The sequence below is a fragment of the Polypterus senegalus genome, chromosome 16 (assembly GCF_016835505.1).
Source record: "Polypterus senegalus isolate Bchr_013 chromosome 16, ASM1683550v1, whole genome shotgun sequence".
Taxonomy (NCBI): domain Eukaryota; kingdom Metazoa; phylum Chordata; class Cladistia; order Polypteriformes; family Polypteridae; genus Polypterus; species Polypterus senegalus.
The window spans coordinates 75,237,004-75,261,291 of record NC_053169.1 but is presented as its reverse complement, the minus strand read 5'-3'; the positions used below and the strand labels follow the sequence as shown (position 1 = coordinate 75,261,291).

General features: G+C 36.4%; 2 protein-coding genes across 2 annotated transcripts in view; one reads left to right on the top strand and one right to left on the bottom strand.

Annotated features, from left to right (window-relative positions):
• The window catches only part of LOC120516726 (WD repeat containing planar cell polarity effector), a 456,415-nt gene that overhangs the window by 415,755 nt on the left and 16,372 nt on the right, over positions 1–24,288 (bottom strand). The gene's annotated exons all lie outside the window — the stretch shown is intronic.
• mdh1ab (malate dehydrogenase 1Ab, NAD (soluble)) lies at positions 779–23,932 on the top strand. Its single transcript, XM_039738615.1, has 9 exons — positions 779–886; positions 2,060–2,158; positions 6,214–6,310; positions 14,154–14,329; positions 15,513–15,635; positions 20,374–20,550; positions 21,719–21,832; positions 22,912–23,001; positions 23,609–23,932. Exons 1-9 carry the CDS (start codon positions 884–886, stop codon positions 23,732–23,734), a joined length of 1,005 nt encoding a protein of 334 aa, XP_039594549.1. The 5' UTR covers positions 779–883; the 3' UTR covers positions 23,735–23,932.

Genomic DNA, 24,288 nt, shown 5'->3' with positions numbered 1-24,288 from the left:
ACATCAACTTGGATAGACCAGGCCACCTCATGGGGAATTTCTACTATGAATGGCATTCATTCAGTTGAAGTATTTAAAAAAAATGTCTTTTAAAACATCTATATACAGTATTTTAACAAGTCAAACTGCATAACACTTGTTTACATGCATCTCCAATTTTATTCTAATAAAATTTCATTTTTATCCATGCAGTTATTAATTCAAAGATGACCTTCTCTACTGCAACAAGAGCTGTGCTTGCAGGTACTTGCAAACCCCTCCTCTGTTCTATTCAGTACCCATTCTCTGAAACCTGTTTGGGTGTGAATAACAAATTACTAGCGAGGATGCCATATTCATGTTGACACATGAGACAATTTTCTCCTGAGTCATCAGTAAGAAAGGTGCTCCGTCTTCTTGTCTTCGTGATCCTGGATACGAATTGTGTATTGCAGGATCTGTGAGATCCAATAGGAATAGCGCAGCAATTAAAGCTGCATTTGCCCCTTCCTCCTCTGCAGCTTTTCCTGCTGCTTAACTTCTAAATATACAGTTGACATATGTGTGTAAAATAACAATCTAGCACATTATACTTCACAATGGATAGAAATTTAATATGTATTTATCTTCACTTAAATGCAATCAAGCAATTTAAGATCATTTTTGTGGGCTGAAAGCCGGTAGAGAAAGAGAGAAGGTGTGTATTCTGGTCAATGTAGTTCTGAAGGACTAGTTGAGTCTCGAAAATGTAACAAAATCAACTACATTTCCCAGCATACTTCATGCTTTGGGCGCCTGATGGGAAATACGTTGTATCCCGTGACCAGTAATTGTGTTTCAAGTAGAGGTGACCCTCCACCGGACGTAAAGAGTGTTCAGGAGAGAGCGGACTGAAGATTGAACGATGGTGCTATATTTTTTTTCCACCTTCTATTTTAATAAATGTCTATAACGTTTCCTTATGTTAAATTAATTCGTATTACTCTGTTCAAAGTTCTTCCTGTATGATTTAATATTTATTAAAATGCATTAGAATGTACTGTCTTTTATATGCCGTCATATATATTGTTAATTAGTTTTAAGCTTTTGTTTCTTAATAGGTTTTGAAAAAAAAACCATAATGTGCATTTTATTTGTGCTTTATGAGGCCGTTTATGTTGACATCAATGACCTTTCTGAATGACAAGTTTAGTAACCGTTCTTTTAATGTCTCCTGATGTGTGTGTCTGTTTTCACGTGTGACATAACCCGTTGCTCACACATAAGTTGTATAAGACCTTTTATAACGGACTTGATTTCGTGAACTTGCGGAGCAAGATGAGCCCACCCCCATTACTGCATTTAATAAAATGCCCAAGGCCATTTTTTTTTTCTTGAGTTTTAATTTAATGAGGTAAATGTTGCATTTTCTGTGCTTTTTCTAGCATGGTTCCATGGAGTTGCTACGAGGACTGTATTGTATTTAAAATGAGAAAAAATACTAAACCTCCTACAAAATTAACTATTTATATCTTTATTTGTTCATTAAAGCCTAACTCCTAAAGATACTAAATTTTAAAGTGCCTGTGTTCCGTAAGTTTTTTCTTTTAAGTATTATGAGTAGTTATCCAACGTACAAGTTTAATATAATATAGTTTTTACAATTAGAACTAAATTTACACTTGTGTAAAAGATATAACTATACTGTATTTGATACAAATCGTTTTGTGAAGTATTGCAGTATAAACCTTGCAGCCATGCTTGCGAATTTCTCTGGTTAGTCAGAGAGGCGAGATTGCGTTGGTTTGGACATGTGCAGAGGAGAGATGCTGAGTATATTGGGAGAAGGATGCTAAGGATAGAGTAGCCAGGTAAGAGAAAAAGAGGAAGGCCTAAGAGAAGGTTTATGGATGTGGTGAGAGAGGACATGCAGGTGATGGGTGTGACAGAACAAGATGCAGAGGACAGAAAGATATGGAAGAAGATGATCCACTGTGGCAATCCCTAACTGGAGCAGCCGAAAGAAGAGGCTTTTGTGAATCTAAGCAGAACTAACACTGTGAATGCCATCACTTACTGTGTATCTTGTTTTATTTTGCAGGCCGAACCCCTTAAAGTTCTGGTGACTGGAGCTGCAGGGCAAATTGCCTACTCTCTACTTTACAGCATTGCCAAAGGAGATGTCTTTGGAAAAGACCAGGTATGAAATCCCTTTGTGGTGTTCTTGCCTGATGAAGTGTGCATTTCTTGTACTGTCTGTTTTAAGACTGTACTTTAATGCATCTTTTAAGGTAAAACTAGTCATATTCTTGGAACTGTAATATCATACAAGACACAATGAAAATTAAAATGTCCTTTACAAATCGTGCTACGAACATGCCATATGGTGTGGGGACAGTGAATGTTCATAGCATTTTGCCTATAAACATTAACTTTGTGGCTCAGTCATTTAAAATACGTTAAACATCATTTAGAAACGTTATGGACATTTGTATCTCATTCAGGGCTTTGTGCAAGAGACAGAGACACTTGCAATTAGAAAAAAAAATACCACAAAACTGTAAATTTTGAATAAGTTTCCATGTAATTGGACAAAGTTATTTAAGAGTGTGTTTTATCTCCAGAAAATCCTGGGTGTAGTGTTTGCTTCTGTTATCTTCAGTATATGATATTGCATTTTGTTTCTTGGGTTACATGTTGGCACATTGGGTTGTGCTGCTGCCTCACAGATCAAGCTCCATAACTGTGAATCCTGCACCAGTAATGAATGTGTAGAGTTTTCACATCATGCCTTGTTTGTATAGTACAACTTCCCATATGGTAGATGTTCGTGCATATCTTGTTGTGTGAGAAAGATATGGAGATACTGTGTGTGTGTGTAATATACACTATTTATACAGTACGTGTGTGTATGTATTTATTATATGTACAGTGCATCCGGAAAGTATTCATAGCGCATCACTTTTTCCACATTTTATGTTACAGCCTTATTCCAAAATGGATTCAATTAATTTTTTTCCTCAGAATTCTACACACAACACCCCATAATGACAACGTGAAAAAAGTTTACTTGAGGTTTTTTGCAAATTTATTAAAAATAAAAAACTGAGAAATCACATGTACATAAGTATTCACAGCCTTTGCTCAATACTTTGTTGATGCACTTTTGGCAGCAATTACAGCCTCAAGTCTTTTTGAATATGATGCCACAAGCTTGGCACACCTATCCTTGGCCAGTTTCACCCATTCCTCTCAAGCTCCATCAGAATGGATAAGAAGCGTCGGTACACAGCCATTTTAAGATGTCTCTAGAGATGTTCAATCGGATTCAAGTCTGGGCTCTGGCTGGGCCACTCAAGGACATTCACAGAGTTTTCCTGAAGCCACTCCTTTGATATCTTGGCTGTGTGCTTAGGGTCGTTGTCCTGCTGAAAGATGAACCGTCGCCCCAGTCTGCGGTCAAGAGCACTCTGGAGCAGGTTTTCAACCAGGATATGTCTGTACATTGCTGCAGTCATCTTTCCCTTTATCCTGACTAGTCTCCCAGTTCCTGCCGCTGAAAAACACAGCATGATGCTGCCACCACCATGCTTCACTGTAGGGATGGTATTGGCCTGGTGATGAGCGGTGCCTTGTTTCCTCCAAACGTGATGCCTGGCATTTACACCTAAGAGTTCAATCTTTGTCTCATCAGACCAGAGAATTTTGTTTCTCATGGTCTGAGAGTCCTTCAGGTGCCTTTTGGCAAATTCCAGGCGGGCTGCCATGTGCCTTTTACTAAGTAGTGACTTCCGTCTGGCCACTCTACCATACAGGCCTGATTGGTGGATTGCTGCAGAGATGGTTGTCCTTCTGGAAGGTGGTTCTTGCTCCACAGAGGACCTCTGGAGCTCTGACAGAGTGACCATTCGGTTCATGGTCACTTTCCTGACTAAGGCCCTTCTCCCCCGATTGCTCAGTTTAGATGGCCAGCCAGTTCTAGGAAGAGTCCTGGTGGTTTCGAACTTCTTCCACTTACGGATGATGGAGGCCACTGTGCTCATTGGGACCTTCAAAGCAGCAGAAATTTTTCTGTAACCTTCCCCAGATTTGTGCCTCGAGACAATCCTGTCTCTGAGGTCTACAGACAATTCCTTTGACTTCATGCCTGGTTTGTGCTGTGACATGAACTGTCAACTGTGGGACCTTATATAGACAGGTGTGTGCCTTTCCAAATCATGTCCAATAAACTGAATTTACCACAGGTGGACTCCAATTAAGCTGCAAAAACATCTCAAGGATAATCAGGGGAAACGGGATGCACCTGAGCTCAACTATGAGCTTCATGGCACAGGCTGTGAATACTTATGTACGTGTGCTTTCTCATTTTTTTTTTTTTTTTTTATTTTTATTAAATTTGCAAAAACCTCAGGTACACTTTTTCATGTTGTAATTATGGGGTAATGTGTGTAGAATTCTGAGGAAAAAATGAATTTAATCCATTTTGGAATAAGGCTGTAACATAACAAAATATGGAAAAAGTGATGCGCTGTGAATACTTTCCAGATGCACTGTATGTATAATAGAGAGAGAAAAAAAGACAAATGTGCAGGGCAGGCTGGAGGTTCTACATGTAGCACACACACATTTTCAAAAGGAAGCTCATGGCTGGCTTGCTGTCCATGCTAAACTGATAAGTCAGTATCAACTTCTAGCTTAATAGGTGTATATTACCATATGAATAATAAAGTAACAGTTTTTAATTTAGCTTCTACAAAAATGCATCTATTACTCATTTACTATTTTGTAACAAAATCTTAACATACAATTCTTTGGGTGTTCATAACACTTACAAAGCATCAATATACTGTTCAACCACCTCTGCATTGTGACCTACTAATAAAACTTCACTTTGGAGTGGTCTGAGATGACTTAACTGGGGCATTTTTTCTCTTGATATTACATATTCAGTATAAGACAATGTGAGTCTTGTATCTTAATTTTACCATCATGTCAATATGCCATACTACACAGAGAAAACCTATCTACTGATGTTTTATGTTACTAACCGAAGCCTGCCGTAGCATATGGCAGTGTAAGAATAGGAACGGAAAACGGTGAGAAAGGAATTCAGTATAACACAGGCTTAGGAAACCATCGTCGCAGTATAACGAAAATAGCAAGGAGCGGAACCAATGCCAATGGTCGAGAGAGTACCTTCCTGTAGCAGGCTACGGAAAACATAGACATACTGTATATAGATAGATGCCGCATTCACAGTCGTGTGCACTCTGTCTTGCTTGCCCTTAGTTAGAATTGGCAGGCGGGGCTCTGTGAGTTAGCGATCGTGGCTCTCTGTCTTGTGTGCGGTGTAAAGTCAACATGGCTTAGAGGTGCATGTGGACTTTTGCACAGACTGAAGCGACTGAGGCTGTGTTTGGTGAGTTGTTGCGTGCCTCGAGAGCGACGCTGGACTAGGGAGGAAGATTACAGTTGTCGTGCGTATCCGATGAGGCGGTAGGAGGGTTATAGTTGTTGGGCGGGGCTCTGTCTTGCTTGCCCTTAGTGAATTATAGATATAGATGTAGATAGATATATATAGATGAAGACAAAAAGAAGCCTTTATGCATACAAGTAAATGAGTAGTAGATGCATTTTTGCAGTACTTAGTGTTACCAATAATATACAGTAGGTAAGATTAAAGGGAAATTGTAAATTAGCCCATTATAAGACAGTTTCAGTATGTGCCTCTGGTAATTGGCTTATTTTTTGTGCAAAGTATGTTTCAGCTTTGTACCATATATTGCCTGGACATTTTCCAGCTCCCTGTAACCCTGTGTCAAAAAGCAAAACACACACAGGAAATGGAATGAAGAATAATGACTTATTCTACCATTTTAAGAGTTATTTGAGACACAGGTGGTCATAATTAACATACTATGAGATCACTACTAATACTAAAATAGTCCTAAGCATATAAACTGTTTTTCTTGTTATGGACTATAGTCTTTTGTAGTTATTTTCCATATATTCTGTAAATCCCTTTGTAGAAAGGGGTAATAGGAGAGTAAAACCTGATTAACCACTGTGGGTTGACTCTTTTTTGTGGATATACATTTTTCTGTCACTATGATGAATGTTGTCATGGACATTTTAATTATACTTCTATTTCCAACTGAAAGTGTCTAGCCACAAGTAAACAAAAATTGTTAGCTGTTGATAGGTATGTTATCAAGGTGTGAATTTGTGTTTTTAATTTTGTGCCTTTTTGTTTAGGCTCTGGTACTTGTTCTGCTTGATATCACTCCAATGCTGTCAGTACTGGAAGGTGTGGTGATGGAATTGCAAGACTGTGCTCTACCGCTTCTCCGAGGTACTAAAGAATGTTCCATTTATTTTATTTATTGAGTCTTTAAACAGATCCCTTTTTCTGCCAGATAACTATTTATTGTGTTTACCAGTAAATAAATTTTACTTACACTGGGAGGGGGGAGGTTGAATTGGAAACAAAATAACTCCCTTAATCAATATAAATTAACCTATACTTTTAATAGTTTAATGTGTATGTAGATTTCAAGCATAATGAACCTTTAGATGCTTTAGCAGTTTCTGTAACATGTATGCTTTTTTTTTTTTAATTTAAAGCTAGGTGGCTTCGCTCGCCAACCCCTGTTTTGTTGTTTTTCCAGATACACACTTTTAAGATTTTTTTTTTTCTTTGAATTTTTGCTATTTCACTAGTTACACTTTTATTTCAGAACCTCTGTAAAAACAATATTTGGAATCTTTCAAGTCCCAATGTGCTGAATCTTTTCAATGAGGTCAGTGAGACGTGTTTAATGACTTTGTACCATAGTTGAGGATAGGTTTCTCTGTTTGGAATTTCGGCACAGACAAAACGATCTTAATCATCAGCAGTTAATAAATTTTTTTTTGCAAAGTAACCAATAAATGCATGTGAGGTAAACTACATTTTTTAAATTCTCTTGACTTAAACTTCAAAGCCTTACAATATTTACATACTTCTGATATATCACCTATGTCGATATATTCGATCTCTATTTGCCTTTTTGTTATTTCTCTTGAGTAATTTCTCTTCCTTCGCACTAATGCGTTGTTTACTTTGTTTTGACACGTTTTTTTTTTTTTTTTTATGCTTTCATACTCTCTTGCACTGCATGTGTTTCGCGCCTACGTTTGAGTCTTTTGAATTCTAGTTTTCATTATCTCTAACCTGCTCTACATGTGTTTGGCCCCCCCTTGTTTTTTAACCTCTTTATGACGTTTTATTTTGTTCTCTACTCTGTCCTTTATTTCTGACCTCGCTTTATCCTGCTTTTTTTCCCCCCCCATGACAGCTGGTCCATGTTGATTTATTTTCCCTTTGTCAAGTAATAATTTCCGTTTCTTTGCACCACTGCGATCTTTCTTTTATACTTTCTAATTTTCCTACTTTCATATTCTTTAACTTTCTCTGTATCGCACAAAGGTTGTGTTTTTTTTTTGAGCCTTTCGAATTCCACTGCTTAAATAATCTCTAATCTGCTCTACATGTGTATAGCGCTACCGTCTGGATTGGATGTGCTTTTTTTCCCCAATTCCACTTGTTCCGGGATGATTACTTTTCTTATTTTCTGAATTTGCACATAGATTTTTCTTTTTTGTCTCTCCAATGCTTTTGAGTCTCTTTTCTCTGTGCTGCTTTCTTCTTTGCTTAGTCGTCTACTTTTCATTTATAACGTATTGTCCTTATACACTTTTTATATGCGCTGAGAACCCTTGATCTGTGTGTGCTCAAAGCCAAAACATGACTGAGTGAGTTGCTGCCCATTTTCTTATTTGATATTGGTTGTAAGTAGGGCATGTCTTGACATAACATGAGATTCTTGCATCGCGAGACGGTCCTGGGTCAATCTCATGGCACAAAGTCTCATATTTAAGGTCCCCGCAAGACGCTCTGTGGCCAGTCTCTTTAGTTTCGTGGGTCTTTTAAACATCTTCCGTGATCTTCACGTGAAGAACACATCTCGTCACCCTAGTGTTTCTCTCCAGGATTTTTTTTTTTTTATAATAGAGACAAGTGCATGTGTTTTAAGTACTTATAAGAAGAGATCTTCTGCTAGTTTGTAGTTCATACAATGTAACAAAAAAAAAGTCTGAGTTTTTCTAAGCCAAGTTTTTGGTTCCAGTCGTTTTAACTAAATATTACTGATTTTAGAGTGTAATTTAAATATAGTTGCGGGTTACAGCAATTCTGCAGATTGGAATCAACACACAAAACCTGAAATTTCTTTTCATCACATATATTTGGGTTTACATTGCTTGACAAATTTTGTTTTGAGAACCTTGTGGATTAGTTTCCTCTTATTTACAGCTTGACTTTTACAGACTCATACTGGCATGAGATCTTGGCAGATTTTTGCAGTTATAAGGTCTGTGGGCAAGGGCAGCTGTTTAAGAAATTGGATGAGGTCTACAGTAGTTTGTTCATTTGTTTATTATTGCTATTGTTTTAAACACGATGTGCTAACATAATAGCCATTGAGAATAATGGGGCATTCTCTGCTAAATCCAGATGTACTGTATCTAGGTTCGAGTGAGGTAACTGAAAAGTGCATTTTCTCCCTTGAAAAGGCTACTATATACAGATTTTAGCTTAACTTTGTTGTTTGTTTTTTTTTAATTTCGCTAATGCACTTGTTAAAGCTTTCTACGGAAAAGCACTTTACTAACGCAAAATTACGTGTCGTCCTCGGCTGAATCTAAACCTTAGATTCTTAAATGTGTTAACTTACTACAGATTCAAACAGTGCATTGGTAAAGAACAACTGGATAAAAATAAAGCCATATATAAGCTGTGCAACTCAGAAGTATTATAGTAACAACAAATGTGAGAAATCACTTATTGGGACGTCACCCAGAAACGTTATTCCAGTTGACATCCAAACAAGTAGAGCCTAAATAGTCTTCACTGGAGGCGCAGTTTACCTCCAAGCTTACGTTTAATTTGACTCATGGGGATGGTCATGAGGTCTCTGGAAAGGGGTGTGTGGCACTTCCGATATCAATGCAAAAGGACAATGGTCCAAGTGTTTAGAGTCCTGGTGGTGCTTGTCTTGCTATATGCTATCTAGTGACCTTAGACACAGACTGGACTCCTTTGGTACTGTGTCTCTTCGGAGAATCCTTGAGTACTGCTGGTTTAACTTTGTGTCGAATGAGCGGTTGCTCACAGTGTCCCGAATGAGGTCCATTACATACATTGTGAGGGAGTGCCAGTTATGGCACTAAAGCTATGTGGTGTGATTCCCTGAGGGTGATCTGGGTAACAGGATCCTCATTGTTGAGTACCTGAACAGCTGGACCAGGACAACGGGACACCTACGTAGAATTTGGCTGCAGCAGAAGGGTCATTTCCGAAGATGGGAGTGGACCGTGTGTCTGCCTGGGGGTTGCCAAGGATCCCGAGCTGTTTTGTAGTGTGTTCGTGTGGCAATATGCTGTACCAGTGCATGCTCCCCAACCTGACCTGATGCAGTTTCCTGTTTTGTGGCATCCATGTACTTTCACACTCAAGTCTACACAAATGTTTATAAATGAGACCCTTAGAACTTAGAACCTGACAGCAACATTCAAGATACCAAATTACTTTTATTTTATTACTTTTTATAGCTGTATCTGTTCTAGTACAATGGTGAAATGTCTATGGCTAACGATGGGTTTTCTTGTTTTACTGAAGGCAAGATTAATGATTTAAATGTTCTATGGCAACCAAGGCAAAAAACTAACAGATTTCTTTGTGAATTCATTTACTTGTTGATCATTTGATGGAGTTATTCAATTTGTTTTATACAGTATTTTTGTAACATGCTTCTATGCATTGCTTTGGGGCTGGCAGATTACTAGTTAAGAGTGCAATGGATTGAACTGATCCCACTCCTCATTGGGTACTGCTGGTTTGACTTTGTGTTGAATGAGCAGTTACTTTTTCGGAATGAGGCACATTACCTGCATTGTGAGGAAGCATCACTTCCCACTACAGCCATGTGGTGCTTAATTAGTAAAATTCTAGAAAGAGATGAGGTTTCCTGCAGCATCTTTAATTTCAACTAATGCAAGAGTAGTTTAAATGTCCAATGGAGGAATAGATTTGGTTAATAGTTTACTGAATAACATTTATTATTTAAGAAGGAATATTTCATTATTTTTAATATTTTCAAGATGGTATAGTTGTTTTATAAAGTAGATGCCATTGCATTTCATTTAAACAAGGAGCCCCCCATAATTTATTTATTTATTTTTTTAAAGATATATTCTGCGTTTTGCGAATACTGGTGCTGGCTGTTCAATGCTAATCAACAGTTGATTCTTAAATGTAATTTCATGCTTATGCATATGATACAGGGTCACTATGTAGACACCCTGCTGATAAAGTGCTGATGGGCTTTGTGACAATTTTCTCTGTGCATTCAAGTAATCTCTTAAAAAAAAAAAAAAAAAAAGTCAGCACTTCAAATATATCCGTGCATGCTAATTAAAGATGAAATTGGTAATCGAATCGAGATATCAGGGCTAATTCCAAATCCTGTGCACAATAGCTAAAATTTAGGTATCTCTGGTTTGAGTCATACTCCTCAACAACTCTTATCAAAATACAGTATATAGTAAGCTGTCGTAAATAACAACCACAATTCACAAGTGTATATTTTGTCTGTGTATTTAACAATACTTTAGTCTCCTAAGTATTTATTAAATTTGTATAACACTTAATTGGCTGAAGCTTGGAACTATGCATTCCTGCAGGAGTTCTGTTTGACCCAACTTAATGCTATTCTGCCCAGTGTAGAAAGTAATTGTACTGCTGTGGCCAAGCCAGAAGTTGCTTCTGTGCTAGAGTGGGTTCAAGCAGAAAAAAAATACTTTGTGTGAGTGGGATTCAAAAATAAGTTATGCATATCCATCTGGCTCAAGGTTCATTTTATAAAATATCAAACAAATTTAAACAGACTGAAAACTGTGGATTCCTTTTGCCAAAGAACTTATTTATTTTATTGAATAAAACAGTGAAGTTTTAGCTGTATTATTCCTTTAAATAAAATGTGAAGGGGCAAGTGAAGTGTATACTTCACATTTCTCAGTGTTCTCTTTTAGCATGAAGACTTTGGACCTGGCCCTGAATGAAGAAATTAATGCCCTGTTGTAATCTTTCTGTATCACTGACCTGTTGAACATTTGTAATAAATATTGCTCTCATTATAGATCTTTATGTACTGTGCAATTTTGTTTTATCTCCATTTCCATTAATGATTATTATAGCTGTTAACTATTGTAGTGAGCGTGCATTTTGGTGTTTGCTGCTTTTTGAACTCAAGCTACTGAGAACAGTGCATTCATGTTAGAAAAAAATGTTGACATCTCTTAAAGACAGTTATCAGTAACTACAAAGAGGCGTTTGAAAGAGCTGTGGTGCAATTGGTCATGATTGGAAACAGGTGAAATTTCAGCATTGTTTGTTGGCATTGGTGAAATTTAGTTTGGGATTAAACAAATATTTGTGTGGAACTGGCTGTATATTTTTTTTTTTTTGCCATTTTGGAAATTTTAAAATATTTTTAAAAAGGTGGTAGTGCACTGGTTATTGCTGCTGTGCTATTACTACTGTCTGTGTAGATTTTGCCAGTGTAATTTCTTCACTTTGGTTTGCTAGGTTATTTTAGTATGAGTGAATATAGGTATGTACATGCTTATCAACTGATTGGTGTCACATGCAGGTTTGGTTCCTGCATTGCAAGTGATCCTTTAATCACGTAAATGAGTTCAGAAAATTAATATTTACTTTAAAAGTGTTTGGATGACACTGGTTGTGGCAGTGCACAGAACGAGATCTCCATATGGTTCTATTATTTTGATAATTGATGAACAGTTGCCAGTGAATTTTCAAAAAGAGAATGCATGCAGGGTGGAATGGGTGGAGAAGAGTGTCAGGAGTAATTTGTGACAAACGGGTATCGGCTAGAGTGAAAGAGAAGGTCTACAGGACGATAGTGAGACCAGCTATGTTATATGGGTTGAAGACAGTGGCACTGACCAGAAAGCAGGAGACAGAGCTGGAGGTGGCAGAGTTAAAGATGCTAAGATTTGCACTGGGTATGACAAGGATGGATAGGATTAGAAATGAGTACATTAGAGGGTCAGCTCAAGTTGGACAGTTGGGAGACAAACTCAGAGAAGCGATATTTCGTTGGTGTGGTCATGTGCAGAGGAGAGATGCTGGGTATATTGGGAGAAGAATGTTAAGGATAGAGCTGCCAGGGAAGCGAAGGTTTATGGATGTGGTGAGAGAGGACATGCAGGTGATGGGTGTAACAGAACAAGATGCAGAGGACAGAAAGATCTGGAAGATGATGATCTGCTGTGGCGACCCCTAACGGGAGCAGCCGAAAGATGTAGTTGCCTGGTTACATATTATGTACATCACTTGGTTGTCCAAAGTAATTTAATCACATTTTGAGTCGTTTATTTTCACATTATGTCTCCTGCAAGACCTGATAAAACTGGTTCAGTCAGTACAAGTGAGGTGGGAGCACCTGAAAGGAACTCTGTTCTTCCATCAGCTCAATACTAGATCTGTGATGTCGCTGATGATGATGTCGTATGAACGTAATCTAAGTCGACATCCAAACGAGTAGATCCTAATCAATCTACACTGGAGACAGTAGGTAGCTCCAAACATCCAAGTACTGCCCATGCCCAAAAAAATAACCTAATCTATAGCAGTTTTTATCTCTAAAGATAAGAGACCCTACACCATTGTTGAAAATGAGGACTTCAAATAAAGTGTTGCTGAAATTTGTCACATTGTATTAATGTTCTCTGTACATGGTAAAGTAATTTCTGAAAAAAGCCACCACTTCAACTATCTCTGTGCACACTAATTCAAGTAAAGATGAAATCGATATTGAATCGGGGCATTGTGAATCGAAATCTGATCAGGACATCACTGCTGGTACCGAGCTCTAGTTGCAATACCATAATTTTTGTATTCAGTATAAATACCAGTGAAATATTACGACACCCAATATCTTTCCATACCACAGCAAAAACAGAAATCCCATTCAGTGGCTTTTAATTTTAGTTCCTTCATTAATGAAGTGAATAATTTTGTTCCTTTTTCTGACATACAATATAAAATATCTAAAGAAACATCAGCTTTAAAATCCTGGTATATCTATCAGTCACCCATCTGGCATTGAAGTTAACTAGTATTGGCATTCATAAATACAATGCAGGGCTTGAACTTTAATATGTAACAAAGGTGGTGGACCTCAACCCCATTTCCCCCCCCAACCCGAAAAAATAGTGTTCTAAAAACCGGAGTTTATAAACTTGCAAGATTTCAGTTCTCATGCACACACCGAGCCTGCCTGTATGTCTTAAGACAAGGTCAAACTTGTTAGAAATTGTCAGGGCTATTCGCTGACTAGTTGGACTGAGTCCTTGGGTATGTCTGACTAGACAATTGCTGGACACGAGTGTAGCACAACTACCTCAAACTCTAAACTTATGTTAATGAATTCTGCAACTGATAATTGCTGGAAAAGCCCAATAATGTGACACAGGCTTAACATAATGTGGCCCATTTGGGACTTCAACATCTAAATTGTAGCACTGCTTTCCTCTGAACTGACTATACTTCTAGAAAAGGTTCTTCACATGGTGGTCCATATTGACTTCTAAAAGGTCTCGCCCTCCTGTGTCTTGCTGAAGGAAACGAGTTATGAAAGCTAGAGGAAATGGGTCATTCTGCTGCAAAGTGGTTAAACAGGAAAATGGGCCCACACACAGTAGATATCATGTCCTCAATATAGACACAAAGGAATCGTGTGGGAGTGCTTTTGAAGTTTAAACATCATTATTATGAGGCGATCTGACATTTTTTGTGTTAGGACCATATTTGCTGGAGTGTTTTCCACTGCAGTTTATAACACTGTGTAAATGCTGCCTGCCAGTAATGAATTAAGTGGGTTTAGATAATGAATGGGTGGAAGAGGCAGACTTTCATAAAATCTGAATACTATCAACAGTCTGGAATTTTCATTGCTCTCAAAATGAAGTTTTTATGGTGTAATTTTTGCAGTGTGTTTCATCATTTGAACATGTTTTGAGGATTTAAAAAGAAATCTATTGTTTCATTTTATGTAACTCTTCATCTACAGAGGTTATCCCAACTGATAAAGAGGAGGTTGCTTTCAAGGACATTGATGTAGCTGTACTAGTTGGCTCTATGCCAAGAAAGGAAGGTATGGAGAGGAAGGATTTACTGAAAGCAAATGTGAAGATTTTCAAGTCTCAGGGTGCTGCATTGGACAAATATGCTAAGAAGACTGTCAAGGTGACTATTGATAAAAATGATTGGTAATTATGATCCATCCCATTATGCCTCTCCCTACCAGAAAAACTTAAAAATGTCACCCATCAGTATGTATGCATGCTGGTTACTCACCTTTCAGTGTGAGGTTATGGTAGATATACCAGTAATTGTTTGGATTCCGAGTTACCTTGCTGTGCTTATTTAAGGGAGCACTGATACAAAATTGCTTCAGTACAAGGCATCTTCAAATGTACTATATTTAGGCAACTAAATGAAATAAAACTGACAATTGGAATGTCGAGAAAGTGAAGACAGATATAAAATGTTTAATCATTATGGAGGACAGAAGGTAGTCTTTATTCAAGAGAGTACATTTTCTCTATTTAAAGCTTTTAAATTTCAAGAGATTTTATTTTAGATGTTTGAGTTGCAAGATTTTCATAAGGTGCATTGATGAAAGGCAGTAACTGGATGAAATGTAACAATAACAGTTCACTTATTCAATAATCTTGACAGTCATGTGTTATGGCTATTTCTTCTACAGCAAAGATCATATGGTATTGTGCCATGTGTAATGGGTTTACTTATCCTTGTTCAGTGTTTAAACGTTTGTTTCCTTTTTTTAGGACTTTTTTGGTTTATGCAGAGAAATTGCTTTTATAGCAATATTTGCATTTTACAATGTTTTAGCCTTTTTTTTTTTTCCTTATACAATATGTAATATTGTACACTAGGTGGATTTGAGATCTTTTATTAAGTACTTTTTGTTTTGCATAGTTCCTTCAATTTTAACATATTAGTAAAAATGTTTTACATGTCTTTGAACACCTCTCTGTAATTTTTTGTGCTTCATTACAATCCTTGTGATTCAAATACAAAATCATTTTTTCCCAGGCTCTTTATTATAATGTAGGTTACTCCACAGTTAGCCAAATTATGGTAGCCTTAGATCATTTAGGTAGCTGCTGACTTCAGATTTAGTGCTTGGCCATCAAGCAATGCCTGGTGTACATTTAGTATATGGGTAAGAGAACTGAACTTATGGAGTAATATATTGGGAAGCTAGTTACCTAACATCATCCTGTAAAGATGCGTCAAATACTTTAGAGCAAGTGGTCTAACTAGGGTATTGTTTTCATATGAGATTTTTATCCGGTAATCTGAATTAAATTCTTTAAGGTGAAAATATTTTGCTTCTTTTCAGGTCCTTGTAGTAGGGAATCCAGCAAACACAAATTGCTTGATTGCTTGCAAGTCTGCTCCATCCATCCCAAAAGAGAATTTCTCTTGTCTGACTCGACTGGACCACAACAGAGCAAGATCTCAAGTAAGATGCCTATACCTAAGTCTAGATGCCCATTAATTCCATGGAATACTTCTGTGTTACTAAGTCTATTTAGGCAGTGGTTCCCAACCTTGGGTCTGTAGGAATGTGTCAGGGGGTTTGAGGCAAAACTGGGTGCGGGAGGGGAATGTAATTTATTTAAAAAGTTGTGAAGAATAATGCATTTTTCTAGTTCACCTTGTATTTTAATATGCTTGCCAATTAATAAACACATTTTTCAAATGCTATTCAAAGGCTGCCATAGACATACAAACATTGAATTGTGGTGTTAAACAATTCACAGCAAGCTATATATAGTGCGTTGAATGCTAAAACATATGTAGTGATGGAGCTTTCTTCAACAAGGGGAGGAAAGAAACATTGTGAAGAAAACTCATCTTGTATTTCTGCTTTGCATTCATCAAATGAGTTATATTCTAAAGCAGGGGTCCTCAATCACAGCCCTGGAGGGCCACAGTGGCTGCAGGTTTTTGCTCTAACCCAGTTGTTTAATAAGAAGCACTTATTGCTCAAGTAACACCTCTGCTTCACTTTAGTTGTCTCACTTGTTAAGATTTTGAACCCTTATTGATTTAGTCTTAAACAGCTCTATTCTTGGTTTTTAATTGCTCTTAATTAGCAATAACATGCAAATGACAAGAGACCCCAGCATTTCTCCATTTAGCTTGTTACCATTTCCACCTGTGTGTATTTATCATGCACTATTTGGTTTAATTAAGTACTTGGAAGGAAAGCGAAGAGAAAAAAGTGAAGGATTGAGGATTGCTCATCCATTTTAGACTTCAAATCATTTGGAAGATATCCTTATAAAGGAAAAAAAAATCTAGGATATAAGAATGGCCTGACATGGCAGAGTTAAAGCATTAACAAGCCATGAAATTGAATTATTGGGAAGCATTATATTCTAAGTCAATGGGTTGGAGCAAAAACCTGCAGTCATTGTGGCCCTCCAGAACTGTGAGGACCCCAGTTCTAAAGCAAAATCTGAAGCTTCATAGATAGTTTGGATTTGTGCTGGCTAAGAAAAAAGACGGACTTGTTTACCCCAAGTGTGTTCTTTGTCCGGAACTTCTTTTAAACAAATGTCTAAAGCTGTCTAAATTGAAAAGGCATCCAGATCAAAAGCATCCAGCTGATGAAGATATTGACTTTTTCCCAAAGGAAAGTAGCACAGCAAGCAACCGTTTCAGAGAAGGCAATGAAGGCTTCTTTTTTAGCATTGTATCACATTGCCCATGCAAAGAAAGCTCACACAGTTGGAGAAGATGTGATATTACCGGTGACCAAAGACCTAGTTCGTGAATTGCATGGTGAGGAAGCAGCCCATAAAATTAACACTATCCATTTGTCAGACAACACTGTGTGTAGATTGATATCTGACATGTCTGAGGACATAACAGACCAATTACTGGAACAGGTTTTTAAGAAACCTTTAAGAAATCAACTGATCTTATTGCATGGCTGTCTGTATAGATGACACTGTGGCCATGACAGTCAATCATACTTAAGTTATCGTGTTAAAGCCAGAACTCCAAATACTGTGGATGATACTTGTTGCAAGAGTTTTCAGTGCCTTAAAATTAGTATTTTATAACTGTCCCTAACGTATTACTTATGAATTGATATATTTAACATTTTGAAGTTCAAGTGCACAGGGTGTTCTCTTACCTGTTGCAGTTGTCTTGACTGAAGCAAGGAGCGGAGAAATTCCACTCTTCTGTAGAGCTACACAGCTAAGCAGTAGCAGTCAAATGTTGCATGTGATCCCATTTTGTTTTTAAATTAAGCTTTAGAAAAAACTTGACTAAACTTTGTAAATAAATTGAAGGTTAAAAACAGGCTAAAGTATATCATTGTGCTAAACGTAAAACAAAAATGCTAGAAATTCACTTGAATGGTTCAGTGCATTTATATTCATTTTCAGTCCTTTTTATTTCAGATTTGTGGCTAAATTGAAACACATTATTGTCATCTCTTTAAAAAGTTAATGGTGTGCTGACTGCCTTTAAACCTGAATTTCAAAAGTAAATTAAGTGACACAAACAAATGAGAGAGAATGCTCAAGGATACCTTTCAAGAAATTCTGCAGTAGATATTGTATAACCCTGATTAAGACAGCCACCTAAATCTGTAAAGAAGGTCATTTCAGCAGACAGACAAAATCTATGAAGGATGCTTTTCCTTATGATAACATAATTCACCTTTTATTTTTTGTCATTCATTTTCACAACAGTACATTGTAATGTCAGGTTTTTTTTTTTTTTATGCTCACTGGCAAACTAATTGTCCTAGTCATTTTCAAACCCTCTATCTCCAATTCAGAGGAGCAAGAGCCTGTCCTGGCAGCACAGGACATAATGCAGGACAAAGGCATGGATGGGAGTGCCATTTTTTCACTGGGACCATTTAACTGAACTTACAAGGCTTTGAGAATGTAGGAGGATAACTGAAGCACCTGAGTGAACAGTGCAGAGATGCATGGAAAACATGCAAACTCCATGCAGACAATCGCCCTGGATCTGTAAAGTTGCAGTGCTAATCATTATGTAATACTGTGCTACCTAAGCTACAAACACGTTAACTATATTTCAACTAAATATCTTAAACATCTCTGCCTTATGGTTGCTCAACTGTCTTAAAGCTATAGAAAATTATATTCCAACAGGGAAAATCAGTATAATATGGATGGAGAAAAAGACATTTTTTTCTTTTAGTGTATTTTATTTTACTGTAGATTGTTTTGTATTACTCTACTAATGCGATTTTTCCATGACAAGTCTGGCTTTTTGGCTAAATATGAGTGGTAAACTCTACATGCAAAGCAAAACAATTGTTGATTTAAAGTTTAAATGCCAGAAATAAAACAGACAGGATTTGAACTTTATGTACTCATTTTTATAAACTACTATAAATAAAAGAAAGAATACATTGATATTAAAAAAAAAAAAAAAACCCTGAAATGTTGATATTAATGTGCTTTTTAAACTGGATTTTTCACATACCAACCTTGCCAACATCCATGAGTCTGAAAACCCCCTTGTTAAATTGAAGGGGAATTCCCCTGAGTTTCAAAAGTCTGGCCCAGGGATCAAAATGAAATATTATGTGAGCGTTCAAGTTTTGTAAATGTTGAAAGACCATCCTTCAAGTTCATGAAGAACAGATTCATAGATAAAATCCTTAATGCATTTCCCTTTAATTTCCACTAGTACCTTTGCATAATTTTGCAAGATCAGTTCTATGGGTGCCCCTGAGAATTTTGCAGACTTGTATTCGGTCCATATATAGTCATCTTAAGACTAAAAAGCCTTAGTCTTCCCTTAGATGTTCAGAGCAGAACTTGCCTTTTTAGTCTGTGATTCACCCTGATTGCTCACCATCTGCATGTACTTCTATAGTTGATATATGTTGATATATGTTTAAAAAAATTATTTAGAATATGCATTGGTCAGTTTTAGCTTCCATAGCTCCTATAAGCTCAAAGGCAGTTTTAGAATATGAGAGATCCATAAAAATATGACTGGTCTTGCCGTGTTTAATACCTCTTTATATTTTTTGAGTTAAAATGTGTTAAAACTTGCAAGATTTATGTTACTGCATTTCACTGAACTGATGTTTATGCACTGTGATAAAGAGCTAACATTATGTTTGAATGCATTCAGTAGGACTAAGAATACAATCTAAACTATATGGAACTGAGAAAGCTAAACTGTGTTGAAAACGTGCATTTTTCCCAGCAAATATGTCCCCTATCTACTTGCCAATTTGTACCCAACATAGTTCTAGGGAGGATGATTTCCTTCATTGCACTGCAAAATGAATTTACTGTAATGCAAATCTTTATAGACCTTTGCATGATTCATATTGAAACCTGTTAACATGTTTATATATAAGAGCTTGTCTTTATTCTCTAAACTTGCAGTTTAACTAAAGCGTTATTTGTCATGTTATTGAACAGAGTATACATTATGAAATCCCAAATTTCATTTTAACAACCTGGTATTTATTCAGACTGCATGTCCATTTAATCTAGTAGCAGCAATTGAATTATTCTTTTTTTTTTTTTTCCCCTCCTCCATCCTTGTCCATACATAGATCCAGGAAAATTTCAACCTTTTTGGCTTCAAAGTTAAAGCCTAGATATTCATCTTTGATTGTAAAGTTTACACTGAGTAGATTTTATTATGTGTGTTTTTTCTATACTATTGAAAGGGATACTTTGACATTCTGTTGCCAGAATCGGATGTCTTGCACCCCATTATTCTCATAATGACTTGCATTTGATCTAATGCTGTTGATTTCAGAAACGATTTTCATTACCAAATTTCATTTAAATAAAGTACAAATTGGGGAAAAAAAAAATTTTAAACATGACCATAAAAACATCAATGCATATAAAAATCCCACCCCATGGCAAACCATCCAACAATCCCAAGAAGATGAAGTTATTAATGAAGGAGAGAAGGCATCGCTACACAAAAAAAAAAACAACCTATGTGGGTGTTAAACCAGTGCTCCATCCAAGCAAGTCCAAATGTGATGTACATGGAGGATTTCCACTTGCAGATATTTGAGGTGGTCCAACATTAATTCTAGCAGCTAACAGTTCAAGAACCATTAGGTTGGAGAAAGAATGTACTGTACACAAATAAAACCATGAATATCTGGGAGATTTTGTGATGACTTGTTTACATGGTTTTTTCCCCCCTTTCAAATACAGGTTGCAATTAGAGTTGGTGTCCCGTCTGATGATGTGAAGAATGTTATCATCTGGGGCAACCATTCCTCTACTCAGTATCCTGATGTATGCCATGCAAAAGTAAAAGTTCAAGGCAAAGAATTGGGTGCCTATGAGGCTGTTAAGGATGATGCCTGGCTCAAAGCAGAGTTCATCACTGTGAGTGTTTTTGCCTACATTGTGTTTGACTTGTATGTATATGTGGTTGTTCTATTGTTTTCTAAACTTTTGAGGTCACGCACCGACACCCATATGGATATTTATGCAAGCTTTAATGTAAATATATTGTATATAAAGAGGTGTATATGATAGATAGAGTGCATTTATATGAAGTTTAAAAGAGAAAATCTTTACTCTGTGATACTAGTTAAAAAATAATAAATACAATGGTCTTTGCAAGAAATACTAGTTTATCAACAGTCTCTGTCATTAGAATTGTTCTCTAGCAATAAATGAATGTTGAAATTTGTGTTTAAAAGCTTGTACTTAGAGATGCTCCGATCAGGGTGTGTTTTTTTTTTTTTCCTTTTTCTTTCAATCATCAATATCTTATAGGATAGCCAGTTGATACTGATTTGGGTTTTTTCCTCCTTTATCTCATAAAAAAAAAACTTTAACATCCTGCATAACTAGATATTTTACTTATTATTCAGTGACCATAAAAATACTAACATAAAATTTTCTTCAAATACATTTAATAAAATATGTAGAGAAAATACAGTATTTACCCATTATACATATGGCATTAAAGAAAATTAAACTGCTTCACATAATTACACACTCGGATTGTTTATCTTCTATATTGTATATTGTACTTATCTACAAAAAAAAATTATTTAAAAAAAAAAAAAAGGTTTTCACCATATGTCAAAAATATATATTTTCTTACTCATTGATTAAAGTATTTGGTATTGGCAGTTATATATTTGGACATGGGAGGATTATACAAGCTCCATACAAGAACTTGGGTGTGGAATTTGATCATGGAAAACTGGTTCCTTGAGGCAGCAAAGCTGATCATTGTACCACTGTATTTATTTATTTTAAGTAGCATAGGACATTTTCCAACTTCATAGTTAGTGGGTTTGGATCCTTCCAGTTGAGCAGAATATCACAGTGAAGTAGTCAGGATTGGTTTGTTGCAGGAAACTCCATACCAAGAGCTTTACCATAACACTGCAGTATAATTACTTGACGTACCAGTTTATTTTTGTGCTTTTAACTTTTTTTTTTTTTTTTTTAGATATTTCAGTGTTTTGTAATCTAGTTTATAGATTTTAATTTGCTTGAAAGTCTAAGTATTCTCATTCATTTTCCTATTCCACAGACTGTTCAACAGCGAGGGGCTGCTGTAATCAAAGCACGAAAACTGTCTAGTGCAATGTCTGCTGCCAAAGCAATCTGTGACCACATGCGAGACATCTGGTTTGGTACTCCTGAGGTAATTTTGATAGTTTTTAATATCCTGAACCTGATCAGTTCATTATATGGCTCTGTTACTTCAGTCAAAATTGCTCGGAATGTCTGTTTACTGTTTTCATAGTTGCCTAGCCCCCAAACCATTTGACCAGTCACCTCGGCTAGTTAGAACATACATGGCTTTTACAGTTTTTTGATAAGCCTGCCTCTTGATTACCTGCGTTCTAGGAGGAGGGATGATGCAAGCAAAAAAGTGTTCATTCCTTAACACAAAAGGCAAAATAAATTGTCTATCTATGCAACTTTTCCCTTTTTTAATGGATGGGGCAATTTATCCATCTACCATTAATGTCGGGGAGAATTCTTACTTTGTCCTTTCTCTGCCCACAGTATCCCCCAGGAGACTAAGTCTTTGACATACCAGGTGTGCACAGATTTATAGGTGCCCTCTCAGGAAGTCCTAGGATTATTTACTTCCAGGTTCACTGTTGCCCCTGGTAATGTCCAGACCAACCAAGCTCCAGTGTCCTTAGTACTAATGCAGAAGCGCAGCTTTTTAGATTTTGCACTAACAGGAGCAGTAGATTTTCATATGTAATGAGTTGTTTAGATTGTGTCACACAACAATTTGCATTCAAGCTAAAGAGCTGGGTATTTTGGTGGTTTTTTATTTATGTTGAATTATTTTGCTACATAGTATGTGGATTTTTTCACCTCAATTATTTTGTGTAACTATTCTGAGGGTGATGCATTAATTGACAAATGTTATGCTTTAAGCAATAAATTGTTGGTTTATCCTTTGTCAGAATTGACAGATACAGCTTATATTTTGGGGTCTGTGCTGACATCCAAATCCAGAGCCATTGATCAACATTCATTTATTTTGTTCATGATTTACAGTTCTTTCATAAAGAATATAGTTACGCCTAAGCCAATTTTGGAGATTTCCCTGTTTAACAGGGTAACAGAGTTGAAAATTTGTGAAATGTAGACATTTTTATTTTCAAGTCTTAAACTTAAGTTAGGTTTTTTTTGTAACATCATTTCTTTACATATTCATATTACAGATTTTTCTTATCTTTTTTTTTTTTTTTTTTTTAGGGAGAGTTTATCTCAATGGGAGTTATTTCTGATGGAAACTCTTATGATGTTCCTGAGGGCCTAATCTACTCATTTCCTGCTGTTATCAAGGTATTTTGTTTAATAATGGCAATAATTAGTATAGGTGTTTGTGTTTAGTCAACAAAACAATAATGCCTTTTTAAAGTAGTTCATAGTAAAATTTTTATTAAATACTACTGTTACTGTGCCATTGGATAAGTGACTTACTCCAGATTCCACTGTGAACTGTCCGCAGGAAGATTGAACCCTTTTTACAGTAGGTTTATAGTACTAGGGTGGTGTTGCGTTAGCCATTATGAATGTAGTGAGAAGTCAAGCCAATTGACACCTTTTATTGGCTAACTAAAAAGATTACAATATGCAAGCTTTTGAGGCCTTGCCTTAAGGGGCCTGAGTTGCCTCAAACTTGCATGTTGTAATCTGTTTAGTTTAGCCAAAAAAGGGGTCATTTTGCTTGACTTCTCACTACAGTGGGTTTAGAAATCCCTGGTAAATGTGGGGTAATGCACTAGAGTTTTCTCCATATTTGCATTAACTTTAGTATTTCTTCTCACTGGAATAGACTTTAGCGTTCCTCATAAGAGAAGGCTTTGCCACTGGTCAGATTTGCTTACATTTGTGCTGAAGATCTTTGATATGTTTAACAGTGCTGATACTTCCAATTCAATTTTCACAGAATAAGGAATGGAAAATTGTTGAAGGCCTGCCTATCAATGACTTTTCCCGTGAAAAACTGGATGCTACAGCAAAAGAGTTGGTGGAAGAGAGGGACACCGCACTGGAGTTCATAGGAAGTGTGTGACTAAATAGCAAAACAGAAATGAAGCAGCACTTACAACGTCACAGTCAGTGTCGTTTATAAGCTCAACGTCCTTGCTCTATGTACGATGTGAACATCCTTTAGTTTTGCTGATGACAATGTAGAATGTGTCATATTCTTGTATTCAGTACAGCACTTGCTTGATTTCAGATGCACAATAAAATTGTCAACGAATTTACATTTTTTTTTTTATGAAATATCATTTTCTAGTTATTGATTAGAGACAATATTTTATTAGCCATGTTTAAAAGCTTTTACCATTCTATGTAAGTGAAAATAATGAAAGCATTACTATAAACTGTTGCATTTGTTATGCTGAATAAAATGTGTTAGGGTGAAGAGCTTCAATTAAATAAAACTACTAGCCATACTGCTTACCTACTTAGTTACCATATGCCACCAAAAGTGAGACATAGTCCTATACTTAAGTCTAGATAACATTTCCCAGATCATGTAAAAAATGAAGATGTAATAACATTTGAAATTAGACCAATCTTTTTTTTTCAACCCCCATTTAAATGTCATAAGCTAAAACA

What these genes read in the sequence shown, in the direction of transcription:
- mdh1ab (XM_039738615.1), top strand. An exon ending in ATGCTAAGAAGACTGTCAAG is followed by an intron (nt 14,330 to 15,512) that starts GTGACTATTGAT and finishes GCTTCTTTTCAG; the next exon opens with GTCCTTGTAGTAGGGAATCC. An exon ending in CATTTCCTGCTGTTATCAAG is followed by an intron (nt 23,002 to 23,608) that starts GTATTTTGTTTA and finishes CAATTTTCACAG; the next exon opens with AATAAGGAATGGAAAATTGT.